The sequence below is a fragment of the Podarcis gaigeae genome (assembly GCF_964106915.1).
Source record: "Podarcis gaigeae genome assembly, chromosome: Z".
In the NCBI taxonomy this organism is placed as follows: domain Eukaryota; kingdom Metazoa; phylum Chordata; class Lepidosauria; order Squamata; family Lacertidae; genus Podarcis; species Podarcis gaigeae.
The window spans coordinates 13,686,344-13,701,897 of record NC_139691.1 but is presented as its reverse complement, the minus strand read 5'-3'; the positions used below and the strand labels follow the sequence as shown (position 1 = coordinate 13,701,897).

Here is a 15,554-nt window from a genome sequence, read left to right as displayed (position 1 = left end):
CTGCAATGGGCTGCACAGAATATACATTTCTTGGGGGGAGGGGGAATGGCAATGCTTAGAACACCCCCCCCAAAACCTGCAACTCCCCCAATAAGTAAAAATATATTTAAAAAACAGGCAGGCAACTTCCCCACAATAGACAACACTGCCCAAAGTCCAAACAACTCATTTAGTGGGAGGGAGAGGGAGGGGCAGAAACTAAGGGGTGGTGGATTGAGGGCCCTATGGTGTCCATGGGCACCATGCTGGGGACCTTAATTATATCCTATCACTGCATTAGGCCAGTTGTGGCTCCGTCATTTCCTGGGCGCAACTGAAGCAGCTTTCTTTCTTTCTTGCCCAGATGTTTGGTTGTGACGGTAGGATGGATTCCGTGAAGAGGATGGATATGTGCCGAGTATGTGGTGGAGACAACACTACCTGTTTCGGTGTGAAGGACTCCTACGCAGAAGGAAAATCCAGAGGTATAGCACTGCTCCTTCTCTTTTTCTTTTCTAAATGTTACATTTTCATTATTCTTTTTCCTCCAAGAATGGAGCGCACTGTTTTCTTCATTACATTCAGAACAAGCCTGGAAGGTAGGTTAAGCCGAAATATAGTGAGTGGCTCCTGGTAGGGATGGGGAAGAAATCGGGTTATCTCAAAACAATTTGCAAACTGAAATTTTGCTTGGATCTAAGTTTAGTTCAGTGATTAAAAGTAAAAAAATTAAAACCATTTTTTGCACTGGGACGCTGAAATCTTTTGGCATAGCTTTGGCATAGCTTTGAATGTCACATGGCTGGGGCTGTGCAAAGTCAGCAACTTCCATTCTGAGCTGTTCTTATCCCAACCATCACTGTTTCCTTGCCCCTGCAGTTCAGTTTCCGCCAGGTAATATATTATTTGCCTTGCTTTCTGCTATTTCATGTAGGTTAAATAATACGGTAATTTCCATATAACTGCCCAGAGTGGCTGGGGAAACTCAGCCAGATGGGAGGGGTATAAATAATAAATTATTATATTATTATCATATCACATGTAAGTTACAAATTTAATGCAATGAACGACATAATAATTTCCTCATCATTCATTTGAATACAAAGAAAGCACAATTTAAACTGAGGGCGCATGAGAGGAAGTAATCAATTACACATCCTTTGAGGACTGAAAACACCACCAATTACCAATCGGTATTTGCTGGATTGATTTACATTCCAAACACAGGCCAAGCAAATAAGCACCAGCAATTTCTGCTTCTATTTTTAAATGGAATTTTCCACTTTGCCTGGTTGTGCCTCAATCCCACACATTTTTAGCTCCAGACATCTTCTCCTGCCTCTCGTTTTTCCTTTCTTGGATCTTCTTTGGTATAAATGTGCCCCGTTTCTCCCTTCTCTTTTGTCCCCCTTCCAGAGTACGTTACATTTTTGAGGCTCCCTCCTAACACCACCATGGTCCATGTGGTCAACCGGAACCCACTGTTCACGCATTTGGGTGAGTTTAGTAATGCAGCTTTTTAACAAACAAACTGAAATCCTTTAAACATATAAGACAAAGCTGCAGATAGTAAAGCTGCTTTAAGACTGCCACAACCAACCTCAATAATTTCTAACGCAAACCCATACGAGATTGCCTCGAGAATGCAAACATTTTGCAGGAAAAATCAGTCACAAACCAGAAATATACATTTGCTTAATTAAAGTAGATTAAAGTACTCTGTCGCTCTAGCACAACAAATTCACTTTTTAAAAGAAAAATATGTCTTTTTGTGGTAATGAAAGTGACGGGGAAATGCATTAAAAAGTGGAATAAATGAATAAACACCACACAAGAAAATCAGGATGAATGCTCTCATTTGATGTATAATCTCTCCGCAGACAATTCTGAACAACAGCTCAGTTAATAGGGTACGTTGTCTGGCCTCTGCATAAACTTTGCCCAAGGAAATCAGGATGAATGCTCAACAAACGCATCATTTTATGGGAACCCCAATATTCCAATGTAGCAACCACCCCAGTTTCCTTTAACCAAAAGCCAATCCAAAAACAAATGTCTTGGGATTGTACCTACTAAGCCATGCTTTTGCAAAGCTCCATTTTTAATATGCTTATATTCACAGCAAAAGCTGTACCAATTAGATGTGGAGAATAGGGCTGGGCAAACATCGCCCGAAACTGGGTTTGAAACGGGTCATAGCGGTGACAATTTCAGTTTTAAGGTAGGCAATATACAATGAAGCCCAGCAGGTGTCGCCAGTGTTTCACGCATGGCCTCCTCAGTCCTCAGCTCTCCTCAGACTGGGGAGGGAGGGAGGGGGAGGCTCTTTCGCCTGTCAGTGCCATTGCTTCTCCAGCCAAGCAAGCAAGCTGCCTCCTTCCTTCTGCCTCACACTGGGTGCTGGGAAGCGAAGGCAGGGCCGTGTCCTTTGAATCCCTGTGGTGGGAGCACATGGGGAGCAGCGCTGGGTCCTCTTCCTCACCTCTAGGCCTTCATGGTGGCAGTGGCACCCGTTTCCCCTCAATCTGCTGCCCGCAAGATGGAGGTAGCGGGGTTGGCTGGGGCATCGGCAATGTCAGGTGCTCCATGAAGTGCGGCAAGGTCCATGGGGTAGGCTAGAAGGGAGCTGGTCACCTGCTTCAGGGCGGTGAGAGGCGCTGAGGCGAGGCAATGCTGTCGGTATATGCTATGCCATCAGTGCCGCAAAGGAGGATTGACTACGAAGGGCTGGCTGGCTACTGTACTGAGCCAGTTCAATCTGCTTTGAAGTCCTCCTTCCTCTTCATTTTCAGACATCATGATATATTACTCTACTGCAATGTTTTGCTGGTGATAGCATCGCAATGTTGAAAAGCGGGTATCTCCCATCCCTTGTGGTGACACATTGCTGTTGCCTCCTTCTAGGTGTGAAGGTACAAGGGCAGTATGTAGTGGCAGGGAAAGGCAGAATCTCTTTCAACATCACGTACCCCTCAGCCCTGGAAGACAATCAGATAGAATACAAGGTCTTTCTCACTGTGGAGAACCTGCCAAGCTTGGAGGAGATTCATGTGAATGGGCCAATGCAGGAGGACATAGAAATACAGGTAACACGGTACAGCCTGATAGAGAGGGCTGGCAGGTCATTTGGCCTGTGGGCCTGAGTTTTCCCACTCCCTCTTAAACCCATTGAAATCAGCCAAGCCGTTGGTTGATCTCTGGGTGCCATTCAAACCCTGGTTGCTTTTCCCTTCTAGGTGTATAGGAAATATGGGAAGGAGTATGGGGCTGCCACTAGCCCAGACATTTCCTTCAGCTACTTCAGACCAAGTGAGAAAGAGGTACATTCATGGGTACCCCAGCTTGGCCCCTGCTCTGTGAGCTGTGGGGAAGGTGAGGCACATTGTTTTCTGGCTCCACACTCAATTGTGAATGGGACATTTCTGTGATGAAGTTATTTGAGCGCAGAGGTGGGATTGCTCTCCAGGGTGCTGACTTAATAAAGGTGCACTGGAGCAAGTGGAACACTGTCTCACCAACCTCTGTCTACCTTCTTACTTAAATATAGTCCACAGGCCCCACTTGTCAGCCTCCTCCTTAGTTGCAAGGGTTATTGTCATTGGCTATGGCTCCACCTCCTCTTGGTCTTCTTGCACACCCCACCACTCCCAATTGACACCACTGGATGTTATAGCCTCAGGTTTCCTGCAAGGGGTTGGATGAGAATGGTTGAGAATTTCATTTGGTACACAGTTCTAAGTGGACTAACCTGATCCACCCTACTCAGGGCTAAAAGGCATTAACTTTCCAGTTTTGCCACTCTCAAATTCCTTGAGTCCAAAAAAAAAGAAAAAGTGGCAATATGTGTGCTTGGGGTTGAGATGTGCACAAAAATGAGCTTTTTTGGATTAAATTTGTACAAAGATGCATATTTCACGTGGCAAAGTATGTACTGAAAAGCAATTAGTTGTATCTAAGTTCTACTTAGAGTAGACCCATAGAAAATAACTAACCTGTTAGTTGTGGCCATCTATTTTAATATTGTCTGTCTTGTCACCCATAGCTGTTCTGTCCAATCAGCACTGACTCCCCTCTTTCCTTCTGGCAAATCTTGATCTCCTTTACACTTCATATTTTGCAGGTGCTCTGAAGGTCAGTTACTCCTGCTTTGACAAGGCAAGGAATGAAATGACGGATGACCTACATTGTCTGAAGACCCCAAGGCCCCCTGCCAGGCAAGAGCCTTGTGCTGTGGCCCCCTGCCAGCCCCAGTGAGTAAAGGTTCTGCTAGTTCTCTTTGTGGGAAAGGAAGAGCCCAGGTGACCCATGTTCATCTTCAAAAGCCTCAGCATAGCCCATCGCTGCCATCACTGAAAAGGCTAAAGTAGGGTATCAGTGGTAGAATATCTGCTTTGCATACAGAAGGTTCCAAGTTCAATCCTGTTAGGGCTGGGGATGTTCCCTGCCTGAAATCCCAAGAGAACTACTGCCAGCGTGCGCAGAGAATATTGAGCTAGGTGGAACAATGGATTGACTAGGTACAAAGCAACTTTCTATGAAAGGGTTGTAGATCATGGTTTCCATGCAGACGGTCCCAGATTTAGTTTCCAGCATCTTCAGCTAGGGCTGAAAAGAATCCTCTGAAACTCCAAAGAACTGTCAGTGTAGACAGTGAGTTGGGTAACCAACAGTCTGGGTCAGTATAAGACAGCTTCCTATGTTAGCTTATGTCCTAACAGTAAATATAATTTAATTTAGGAGATGTGTACATATTGAAGCTAGCTCAGAAAACCAACTCTGCATGAATCCACTAGTCCTAATATTCCAGTTTGGTTGCTAGAATTGGCTAGGCAAGTGTGGTGCAGTGGTTTTACTAGGTGGCACAGAGTCCCAGGAAGAGCATCTTCCTTGCATGCAGAAGGTCCCAGGTTCAACCCCCAGCATCTTCAGCTTGGGCTGGGAGAGACTCTCTGCCTGAAATGCTGGAGAGTCACTACTGAGCTAGATAAACCAGTGGTCTGTTGGAAGGCAGCTTCCAACATTCCTTTTTATTTCATCCCCTGTACTCAGAACCACAAGGACTAGAATATTGATTTCTTTTCAAGTAAACTGCAGCAGCTCAGCATCTGCTTTGCTTGCAGAAGGTTCCCGGTTCAGTCCCCAATGGCATCTCCAAGTGGGGCTGGAAGAGACTCTTCTGAAACCCTGGAGAGCCACTGCCAGTCACTGAAGACATTACTGTGCTATTCAAATCAATGTTCTGAACAGGGCTGGGCGATATCTGGTTTTCAACCTTGTGATATATCGCCAGTTAAACATTGGTGATATACCAATACATCCCAATGACTGAAATAAGGATGAAGCTTTGTAGAGGCATTGGTTGGCTTTCCCCACATTGTGATTTTTGTATAGCACATAAACACGCACACATCATGATTCGTGATATATTGCCAGGTCAAGAATTATGAAACCGATATGATACGGACTTCAAACCAGTTCTGGGTATATCGCCCACCCCTAGCTCTTACTCTGTTATAAGGCAGCTTCCTGTGTTCCTGATGCCACTTCCTGCATGACTGTGGGTGGGTGTGACAGGCCCTTCCTGTTTTCTCCAAGATGGGTAGCAGAGTACTTTGGGCCCTGCAGCGTCCCCTGTGGCGGTGGTGTGATGGAGCGACTGGTTTACTGTACAAAGGAAGAAAGAGGATTGAATGTGACCCTGCCTGATTCAGAATGTGTGGATGCTCCCAAACCATCAGCTGTCGAGTCCTGCAACACTGAGATGTGTCTTCCAAGGTAAGTAAACATATAAGTCACCCATAAGGGACAATGGGTTGTCCAATGTCTTGGCCTCCTGTGATTCTGCGGAAGAGCAAGGAAGAACTGCAGAAATGTGCAGTGATTGGTGAAGATGGGTGGTGGCACACACATACACCTGGAACCATGAGTCTTTACTTGGCTCACAAAATTACATTGAGGGGTTTCTCTGATCTCGCCCAACTACACCAGGAAAACTTCGATCATTTCTAAGTTAATCCAAGGAGAACATAGGAAGAGCCTGGCTACTGGGTCAGACCAAAAAATTTAGTCCAGCATCCTGTTTTCATAGTGGCCAACCTGATTCCTCCAATGGCAAGTCCGCAAGCAGGACCTGGGTTCAACATCAACTCTCCCCTCTTGCAGATGCAGACAATGAAGGGAAAACAAAACCATTGTGGTTAGAAGACATTGATAGCATTGTATTCCATAAAAGACTTGGAAAGCTTATCCATCTCTCCACCCACGAACACACAGTGAATATAGAATCTGTTGCAGAGAAATCCAGAAGTCGCCAATGCCATTCTGTAATGGCTGTTACTTTCTATCCAGGTGGAAGGAATCAGAGCCAGGCCAGTGCTCTGCGATTTGTGGCTTGGGGGTTGCCCCAGTGAATTTGACTTGTGTTCAACTCTGGGATGCGGTGGAAAGTACTGTGGATGCCAGCCTGTGCCCAGCGGATGAGAAGCCCCTGGCCTTTGTGTCTTGCATGGTGAACATCTGCCCTTTGGGATGGAACATGGTACGTAGAGCATAGGAGGAGCTCTGTTGGACTGGACTAAAGGCCAGTCTAATTAGGGTTGCAGGGAAAGCCCAGTTTAGTTTGCATCTGAAGAGAAATCTACCTAATTTGCCATTTCAAAACAATATACAAACTAAAACGCAGCCATGGTTCAAAATTTGCACTTCTCTGAGGTTGACAATGTAGTTCTCCACGTATACCAAAATATGCATGTACTAAAGTGTGTATAAAAATGCATATAATAGTGGAAAGAACATACAAAGTGCATTATAGAAGGGAAAATAAAAATATTGCGGGAGATACAATTGCAGTTGAATGTAGCCACTGTATGCTAAAGCTCAAGCCATGTCTGATACACTTATTCAGCTTTTCTCTCCATCAACTCCTAATATAGCTTTGCAACTGACAGAAACCCCAGCATATTTGTAACATGAAATGGTTTTCTGGATGAGACTTTGTAGACAATGTAGCCTATTAAAATAAGTTGGTCAAGTACATGGGTAGGCAAACTAAGGCCTGTGGGCTGGATCCGGTCCAATTGCCTTTTAAATTTGGCCCATGGACGGTCCGGGAATCAGCGTGTTTTTACATGAGTAGAATGTGTCCTTTTAGTTCAAATGGATCTCTGGGTTATTTGTGGGGCATAGGAATTCGTTCATTCCCTCCCCCCCCCAAAAAAAATAGTCTGGCCCCCACACAAGGTCTGGGGGACAGTGGACTGGCTCCCTGCTGAAAGAGTTTGCTGACCCCTGGTCAATTATGTAGCATAGATGCATCCTCAAGCTGGATGCATCAATGCTACATACTTCATCACCCTGGGAGCTGTAGTATGATGAAGCTGCTGAGAAGATCCCTGTGCCAAAACTGGAGTCCCCTGGGTTCCCTAAAGGGGAGCCTTGACAGATATGTTACATTCCACATCCTAACTTGTTTCCCTGCCATGAGATATTGTGCTCTTCTGCAGCAGGAAGAGATGCCCCACTCAGAGCTCTTGGTCCCTTTTTGGCCTCATAAGACTGGAAATCGCTCAGTGTATGTCTGGAGCCCTTTGGCTGGAGCATGCCCTGTCACCTGCGGGGGAGGTAAGGTGGTTTCCTAGGTGCTTCTTGTGCATTAATAAGCTCATCAAAGACTATTTTGTGTATTATCATTTTCCAGAAGGGAGCTTTGTCTTGACAACACTCTTATCCTACACTAATTGTTTGTTTGACTTCAAAGCATTTTCATTCTGCTCTTCAAACAAAACAGTTCCCAGAGTGGCTTACATATGATCAATAAAGCAAGACAATCCCTGTCCATAGGCTAACTGTCTATCCTGAGTGATGTGACATGAAAGAAAATAGGGATGAGGAGGGAAAAGGAAAAAGCAAGCTCAGGGACTGGTTCTTAATGTTAGATACTAGCCTGATGGAATGCAAAGGCCATGGCTAGATGGCAGTTGAAGGCTGGAGAAGCTCAATGGAATTGGTCTCTCAGCAGAGCTGATGTAGTCCCAACCCTCACTCTACTGCAGCCTGATGGGATGGCTGCTGCCCAGCTGAGAGTTGAGATGAAGCCAAATGCAACTGATAGTAGAGCCAGTAGAATAGCTGTTTCCATTCTCTTTTTCTGCTGCAGTCCAATGGAATGATCACTACTAGTTGTATGGGAGCCAAAGATGACTGGTGGAGTAGCTTCTTGTTTCTTTCCCACTTCTCTGCATAGCTGTCAGCTTATCCCTTTTCTTGCGAGGAATCCTATTCGGGAGAAGGGAATTTCCCTTAAAAAACGGAAAACATTGATAGCTATTCTCCTCTGCAGCCTGACTGGATGGTGGCTGCTAGGTGACAGTTAAGAGAGAACCAAAATCAATTGGTCTTTCAGCAGAGCCAGTGGAATAGCACTGCTTCCCTTCTGTGCTCCTGGCTGGCTTCACAGCCAGATGGAATGGCTGCTGCCAGGCTGAGAGCTGGAAAGAGGGAATATCCAGTATCCCTGCGAGAAGGAATTAAAAGAAATTGGAGCTCATCAAGTGGGCTCCTGGGGGGAAACAAAGGAGTTTTACATAATCCACTCTGGCCACTTCTCTTCCCAGGCTTGATGAGGCTGAGCTATGTCTGCCTGGTCTTTGACACCAGAGAGGAAGCAGAGGAGGAACGTTGTAACCAGGCACCAAAGCCAGCGAGTCAGCTGGAACTGTGTAACCCCACGCCATGTCCAGCAAGGTAAAAGTGCATAGCATGAGCATAAGTATGAATAAATCTTGTAGATCTAGCCTTGTATTCCTTTCACAGGCCCTTGAGGCACATTCGCAGCCCGGAAGAAAGAAAAAAGAATCTACTCACTCATGCGTTTACAAACGATTCCTTGCCTGATGGTCACCTGGAGATTATTCCTGCTTGCCACCAGTGACTGGATCCATGGTTTTGTCACAAGCCCAAGGACGTTGATGGAATAAGTTGATTTGTGTCTGTCTCCTCCTTTCCTGCTCTTTCTCCAGCTGGGAAGTCAAGGAACTCGCTCCATGCCCTGTGACCTGTGGTGGAGGAAAGATACCCCTCTCGGTCCGCTGCGTCCGGCGAGACAAGAACACAACCCGCACACTTCCTCACTCGAAATGTAGCCGGATACACAGGCCAGCCAGCAGCAGAGAATGTGCTATGGAGCCATGCCCAGCCAGGTAAGTGCCAATTGTTTTGAGGGCAGTGGCCAAGGAGAGCGTTCTTTGTCTTTTATGATGAATTCATAATCTCTAGAGCCAGGTCTGGGATTGGCCTGTTAACAGTGGGTGGAACTGAGGGTGGGAATCACATGTTGGCCCCCAAGTGCTTTTGATTCAACAACTGGGTTCTGTGGTCCTACAGGTGGTCCTACAAAATGGGCACATGTAGCACCAGTTGTGGTAGAGGTGTGATGCGCAAGGTCCTCTACTGTGCACGGGCAACAGGGGAGAAGGCGGAGGAAGAGATTCTACCAGACACAGTCTGTGAGAGTTTGCCTCGCCCGGAAGAGCAGGAAGTGTGCAACCTGGAACCATGTCCCCCAAGGTCATTCATTAGTTGTGCATTCATTTAACTGGAGTCTTTTCCTCATCACCACAAATATTATTTTGTTATTATTTAGCCAATTTATAGACTGCTTATCTATCTGTGCTATATATCTTGGAAAGTTGTTTTTTCAGTGTGCATTTGAATATTGCAACCAAATTTAGCATGATGGTTCCTGAGGTGAAGGAGCAAGTTTTTGTCTATACTGGAATACAGTTGAAAGCAATTTTGAATTAAGATGGTGGACTGAACCTTTCAAATCTTCAACGATTTTCTTTTGTTTCTTAGAATTCCCAAGGCATGACAGCTACAAGGCTGCTAGTTATGCATAAATTATATTCAAATGGTTCAGACTGAGATGAAGACACTAGAACAACAACAACAACAAAATGTCAAGGGCTCCAAAACATGCAACAGCTCTTTACACATAAACAGATAACTTTAAAATGCTACATATAATTTTCTTATTACCTTGATGTTTTAGATTGAATTTGAATGTGGTGTGTAAATTGCTCTGGGCTGTATTTATGAAGAGCAGTATAGACAGATATAGATAATCTGATATTCCCAAATGTTTTGTGCAAAGTGGAATGATAGGAGGGTCCTGTTAAAATCTGGGGATGTTGAGGAGGGCAGTTGTGTGTGTTCACTTGACTCACTGATCAACTCTCTTCTCTCTCTCTCTCTCTCTGAGAAGGTGGAAAGTGACTAGAATGGGTCCGTGTTCCTCCTCCTGTGGACTTGGGGTAGCCACCCAGTTGGTGACTTGCATGCAGCTTTCTGGGGGACAAGAGATTGAGCTGGCTAAGAGCCAGTGCCCAGAAGCAGAGAAGCCCCCCTTCAGTGTGCCTTGTGTGATCCGGGTCTGCCCTTATGAATGGAGGGTCACCAAATGGACACAGGTAAACCTTTCAGTCAGGGGTGGGGAACTAAAGCCTTGGGGTCACCTGGCCTCTCTATCTGGCCAGCAAAACTCTTCCCAGGCCACATACCCCATTGGCCTTGCTTCATATCTCAAGTGCTTTTGCCTGGCTAGAATGTGTCCCTTAAGTCTGATAATGCCTCTTGCTTGGATGGAAGATGGAGATGGGGTGGGGTGAGTCTGTACAAAAGCAAAATTTCCATCCATTGCTCCTCCCACTTATGCCTCTGGCCCCAACAACAACAACAACAACAACTGGAATGTGGCCTTCAGAAGGCTGCCTAGAAGGGAATGTGGCTCTCAGGCTAAAAATGGTTCCCCACCCCTGGTTCAGGCTTCAATACCATTCAGAGATGTGTTGGAATTAGGACAGAGCTGAGTTGCTCTCAGGAACCCCCCGTGGCACTTGCCAAGGCCCCCTGCCCCTCGTTTTTTTTTTTTACTTTGAGGACTTGTTCTGGGGGCATTGCCTGCTTTTTTGTCAGTCTTTGTTTTTTGGGAAAGTGGTTAAATGTTTTGCCTGTTTAGATAGGCGGATTCAGTATCACCAGCTTTTCTTCTGTGAAATGGGCATTTTGTGGTGCCCACCACAGTTTTCTTAGATTTCCAAATGTGACCTCCAGCCCAAACTGGTTGTGGGGAGCCCTGGGTTAGACTAGAGCTAGATCAGCCTAGCTTCAAATCCCAAATGCCACCCTTGTGGGAGTCATTCTTTCCCAGCCCACCCTTCTCACACAAAACGGAAAGCCATCTGTACTGGCTTGTGGTCTCTGAGGAAAAGGCAGCATAGAAGTGTCATAAGCCAATTACTGTTCATTTAAAAATTGCTTCTGGGTTTCTCCCTCCAGTGTTCTGCCTCTTGTGGGAATGGTATTCAGACACGACAGGATTTCTGCGTCAATCCCGAAACTGGGGCACGGGTGAACCCCACCTTTTGCATGCACTCCCCCAAGCCTGTGATGTTGCGAAGTTGCTCTGTCGCTCCATGCCTTGAACAGGCCACAGCAGCTCCAGTCTCCAGGACAGATCTCAGGACTTTGCCGCCTCCTATGGAGCAACTGATGGCTGCAGTGACCATTGGCCCAGAAAAGCCACACCATAGAGCTTTGAACCTTCCACAGCCTGATGGATTAGCTCCTTCCATGAAACAATTTGAGGATATACTGTGGGACGCTGATGAGTACAGTTGCGCAGCTTGTATTTACTTACGTGTGATTATCACTAGACTTCGCCTTTTAACAGGGGCTGCCAACCCCTTTTAGGCCAGGAAGTACATTTGTGAGGAAGTGCAATTGGTGGGGCATATTTGAGAGACCACCTCTTTTCCTACAGACTCTCTTGGGTGTTAATATCAGAAAAGCCTTCAAAAGTTCAGGGTGGTGGTTTCCTGGAAGAGAACATTCTCTGTGCCAGCCCCTAAGTTTTGGAATTCCCTCTCCACAGAGGTACATCTGGCTTCTTAACTATACAGCTTCCAGAGAAAGCTGTACAGATGTACTTTTTTTACCCTGGCCGTTGACACCTGAGTTGTATGTGGTTTTGGACCCACAGTGTACATATGATTGCTAAGTGTTCTTAGTAATAAATTCCAAATTGTTGTAACCCACCTTGGGATCTGAAGGAGAAAGGCAGGTAATAATTTGTCAGAGTTGCCCCTAGGTCCCAGCTCACAGAGGACCAACGCTAGTCAGTAATAGCGTATAAAAGTCTTTATTGAAGATTAGTTTCCATTTCCAAACCGCAGCGTGCAACTCTACGTCTTAGAACCTAGACTGGCGAAGCTCCATCTGAGTCTCCGCCTCCTAGACACCAGTTTAAGACTCTAGCCTTACTCCACCTCTTCCGTTGTTCTTTCCTCCTCTGGGTCCTTCTGCCCCCTGGGGTTTCCTCCTTCCTGGACTCTTCTGATGCTGACCCCCCTGAGTCTTGCCCCTCCTTCCGGCGGGCTTTAGGACCTGGCTCCCTATCCGGGCTACCTGCTGTGCTGCTCGCCTGTACATTTGAACTTGGCGCGCGCGCCCAGCCGGTAACTTTCCTCTTGACCGTTTCCCCGCTCTCCGATGGAGGCGTGGTCAATCCTGACTCATCTCCTCTCGCTGGTGGTGAGAACACTGGTCCCGATGCCTGGGACTCCTCCCCCCCACTGCGCTCTGGTGGGGAAGCTGGTCCTGATTTCCAACTGCTGCTCTGGGAGTCCCCGCTGGCCCCTTCCTTCTGGGGTTTCCCCCTTGGCACCCCCCTTGCCCTGGCCATCGGCGCTCCCTTCTGTGAATCTTCCGATTCGCTGGAGAGGCTCATGGAATCCCTCTGACCACTGTCACCGCCGCCTACGCTCCCCTCGGATTCCTCCCCCTCGCTCTCCATTTCCTCCCTCTCCTGTGCCTCTGCTCCTGAGCCCCTGACATAATTTAATAATAATAAATTCATAAAATGGCTGTTGCAGAGCATGACATAATGACTTCAACGTAAGAGAAGCTGGTGCTCTGGTACTGAGCTATGCCCTCTTAAGAACATGAGCCTACCGGATCAGTCCAAGGGCCCAGCTAGTCCTCTTCTCACAATTGCTGATCAGATGCACTAATGGGAATGGCATTCAGAAGCATTGCTGCCTTTCTTCCTTTGCAGGTCCCTGTGGGCAGCTGTTCCTAAATTCCACTGGGTTCATTAACATGACTGGTGTGCAAGCCAGCGACTGCATTGTTGCCATTGGCCGCCCCTTAGGAGAGGTCCTAAGGGTCCAAGTGCTGGAGAGCTCCCTGAACTGCAGTGCAGGTGAGTGTTTGGTTCATAGCATTGGAGGACATGAGAGCTGGGAAGCCACCAGTTCAAATCTTAACTCAACCAGGAGATGCTAGGCTGAAATAGTTTCCCCACCCTATTCTGTGGACTGAATTGAGATTACAGGTGCCTGCATAGTTATATATGTCCCCGACAGTTCAGGATGGGAGAGGAATCCAACTGAATTGGCATTGAAAGACAAACCTATCATAATTCACATTTCCTGAAACAATGCATGAATCGAAGCACAGCCCTCCTTCAAAATTTGTGCAACGCAGTTCTCCAGCCTCAAGTAATGTGTGCAGGAAAACATGCTTTTGGATATATATATATATATATATATATATATATATATATATATATGCAGGTTTTGGTGTCCTCGGGTGTCTTCCCGTGTAAAAGTTGGGGTGTCTAGGCGACGTTTCGACGAGGTCTCACTCGTCATCTTCAGGCTGGTGCTTTCGGCTTCTTGTTACTGGAACAGAGCGGGATCTCAATGTTTGAGTTCCTATAAATACTGTAGAGGGGGTGTGGTGTCTAGCCTCCAATTGGAGGCTAGACACCACACCCCCTCTACAGTATTTATAGGAACTCAAACATTGAGATCCCGCTCTGTTCCAGTAACAAGAAGCCGAAAGCACCAGCCTGAAGATGACGAGTGAGACCTCGTCGAAACGTCGCCTAGACACCCCAACTTTTACACGGGAAGACACCCGAGGACACCAAAACCTGCATTCCTGTACCCGTGAAAATCTACGAAAGCATATATATATATATATATATATATATATATATATATAATGCTATTTTCACTAATATATATATATGTGTGTGTGTGTGTGAGAGAGAGAGAGAGAGAGAGAGAGAGAGAGAATAGCATACAAAAATGCATTACATTAGGGAAAAGTGCTGTGCCAAAATATACGTGTATTAAGCAAAATTGTGGAATACTCTGCCAATAGAGATTCAGCAGGCGCCTTGTGCTTCAGCACCTGCTGGAAAATTTTCTATTCTGTCAGACTTATGCAGACGATTAAGAAAGCATATTTCTAGAATAGTTAGCTGATTCTGATGTTAACTGTATACAAGGTTTCTATTGTATTGTTTCACGTATAGTATTTTTTAAAAAATGAATAGTGGTTTATAAATATTTTTACAATTAAGATTACAAACAAGCATGTGCATATAAAGATATAATAGCAGATTATGAGAAATAGCAGCTAAATGTTCATGAGGACCTTTTTAAAAATCACACACTGATGCAGAAACGCAATGAACACAAAATTGGAAAAAGTAGGAATTGAGAGGAACCAAAATGGACAGAATTAATTGCCCTTCCCTACTATCAGCAGACAGTCTCATTTGTTATAAAATGGTTGTGGATGATCAGTCTGACTTGTTCCCCAGCATCCCTTGTCTTTTGCTCCAGGTGACGTGATGTTGTTTTCTACACGGATGATGTGGCGGACAGGCTGTAAGAAGCTAGTGCATTCCACCATAAACACCAGGACCAACACGCTGGTGGTGAGACAGCGCTGCCTGGGTCCTGGGAATGGAGTTTCCCTTTGGTACAGCAGCAAAGTGGCAGCTAAGAAATACCATCAAGGTAGGTTTGGTTGCTGCCATACTGAGCTGGCTCCACTGGAAGTGAAAAAGGGAGATCTAAGAAGGGCTTAAGTGATCCGGGTGGCTCTGTCGGTTTAACCATAGAGCCTAGGGCTTGCTGATCAGAAGGCGGCGGTTCGAATCCCTGCAATGAGGTGAGCTCCCATTGCTCTGTCCCTGCTCCTGCCAACCTAGCAGCTTGAAAGCACATCAAAGTGCAAGTAGATAAATAGTTACCACTCCAGTGGGAAGGTAAATGGCGTTTCCGTGTGCTGCTCTGGTTCACCAGAAGCGCCTTAGTCATGCTGGCCACATGACCCAGAAGCTGTCTGTGGACAAACGCTAGCTCCCTCGGCCAGTAAAGCAAGATGAGTGCCGCAACCCCAGAATCGGTCACAACTGGATCTAATGGTCAGGGGACCCTTTACCTTTTTAAGAAGGGCTTAGGGTTCCATGAGAGACATGAGGTCTGTGGCTGGATCCTCTGGTGTTTTTTTCAGAGTGTAAAAATAGGTTGGTGCACAGGCCACCCAGGCCAAGCACATATGTTAGGGCTCGGGCGCTCCACTGGGTGGTGCACTCACCCACAGGAGCCAAACACTTCCCTTGCTTTTAATGTTTTGTTCTTGTAATGCAACTACAGTCTGTTTTCACTGCTACTTTGTCTCTGCCTTGCTCTGAGGAAGGGAAAGCAGGTCCTTTCACA

General features: G+C 46.2%; 1 protein-coding gene across 12 annotated transcripts in view; it reads left to right on the top strand.

The window, feature by feature from the left end:
* The window catches only part of ADAMTS13 (ADAM metallopeptidase with thrombospondin type 1 motif 13), a 34,011-nt gene that overhangs the window by 15,630 nt on the left and 2,827 nt on the right, over window positions 1-15,554 (top strand). For 5 of the 12 annotated variants that reach the window (XM_083721316.1, XM_083721312.1, XM_083721319.1 and 2 more), the window contains 15 exons: window positions 344-464; window positions 1,396-1,476; window positions 2,884-3,065; window positions 3,216-3,351; window positions 4,100-4,229; window positions 5,575-5,754; window positions 6,328-6,517; window positions 7,482-7,599; window positions 8,592-8,721; window positions 8,997-9,176; window positions 9,361-9,543; window positions 10,241-10,445; window positions 11,314-11,650; window positions 13,091-13,237; window positions 14,673-14,849. In XM_083721316.1, coding sequence (XP_083577442.1) covers window positions 344-464; window positions 1,396-1,476; window positions 2,884-3,065; window positions 3,216-3,351; window positions 4,100-4,229; window positions 5,575-5,754; window positions 6,328-6,517; window positions 7,482-7,599; window positions 8,592-8,721; window positions 8,997-9,176; window positions 9,361-9,543; window positions 10,241-10,445; window positions 11,314-11,650; window positions 13,091-13,237; window positions 14,673-14,849 — 2,497 coding nt within the window. Of the gene's footprint in view, window positions 1-343; window positions 465-1,395; window positions 1,477-2,883; window positions 3,066-3,215; window positions 3,352-4,099; window positions 4,230-5,574; window positions 5,755-6,327; window positions 6,518-7,481; window positions 7,600-8,591; window positions 8,722-8,996; window positions 9,177-9,360; window positions 9,544-10,240; window positions 10,446-11,313; window positions 11,677-13,090; window positions 13,238-14,650; window positions 14,850-15,554 lie in introns of those variants that run through there. The other 7 variants (XR_014559988.1, XR_014559989.1, XR_014559990.1 and 4 more) reach the window with 7 other exon arrangements.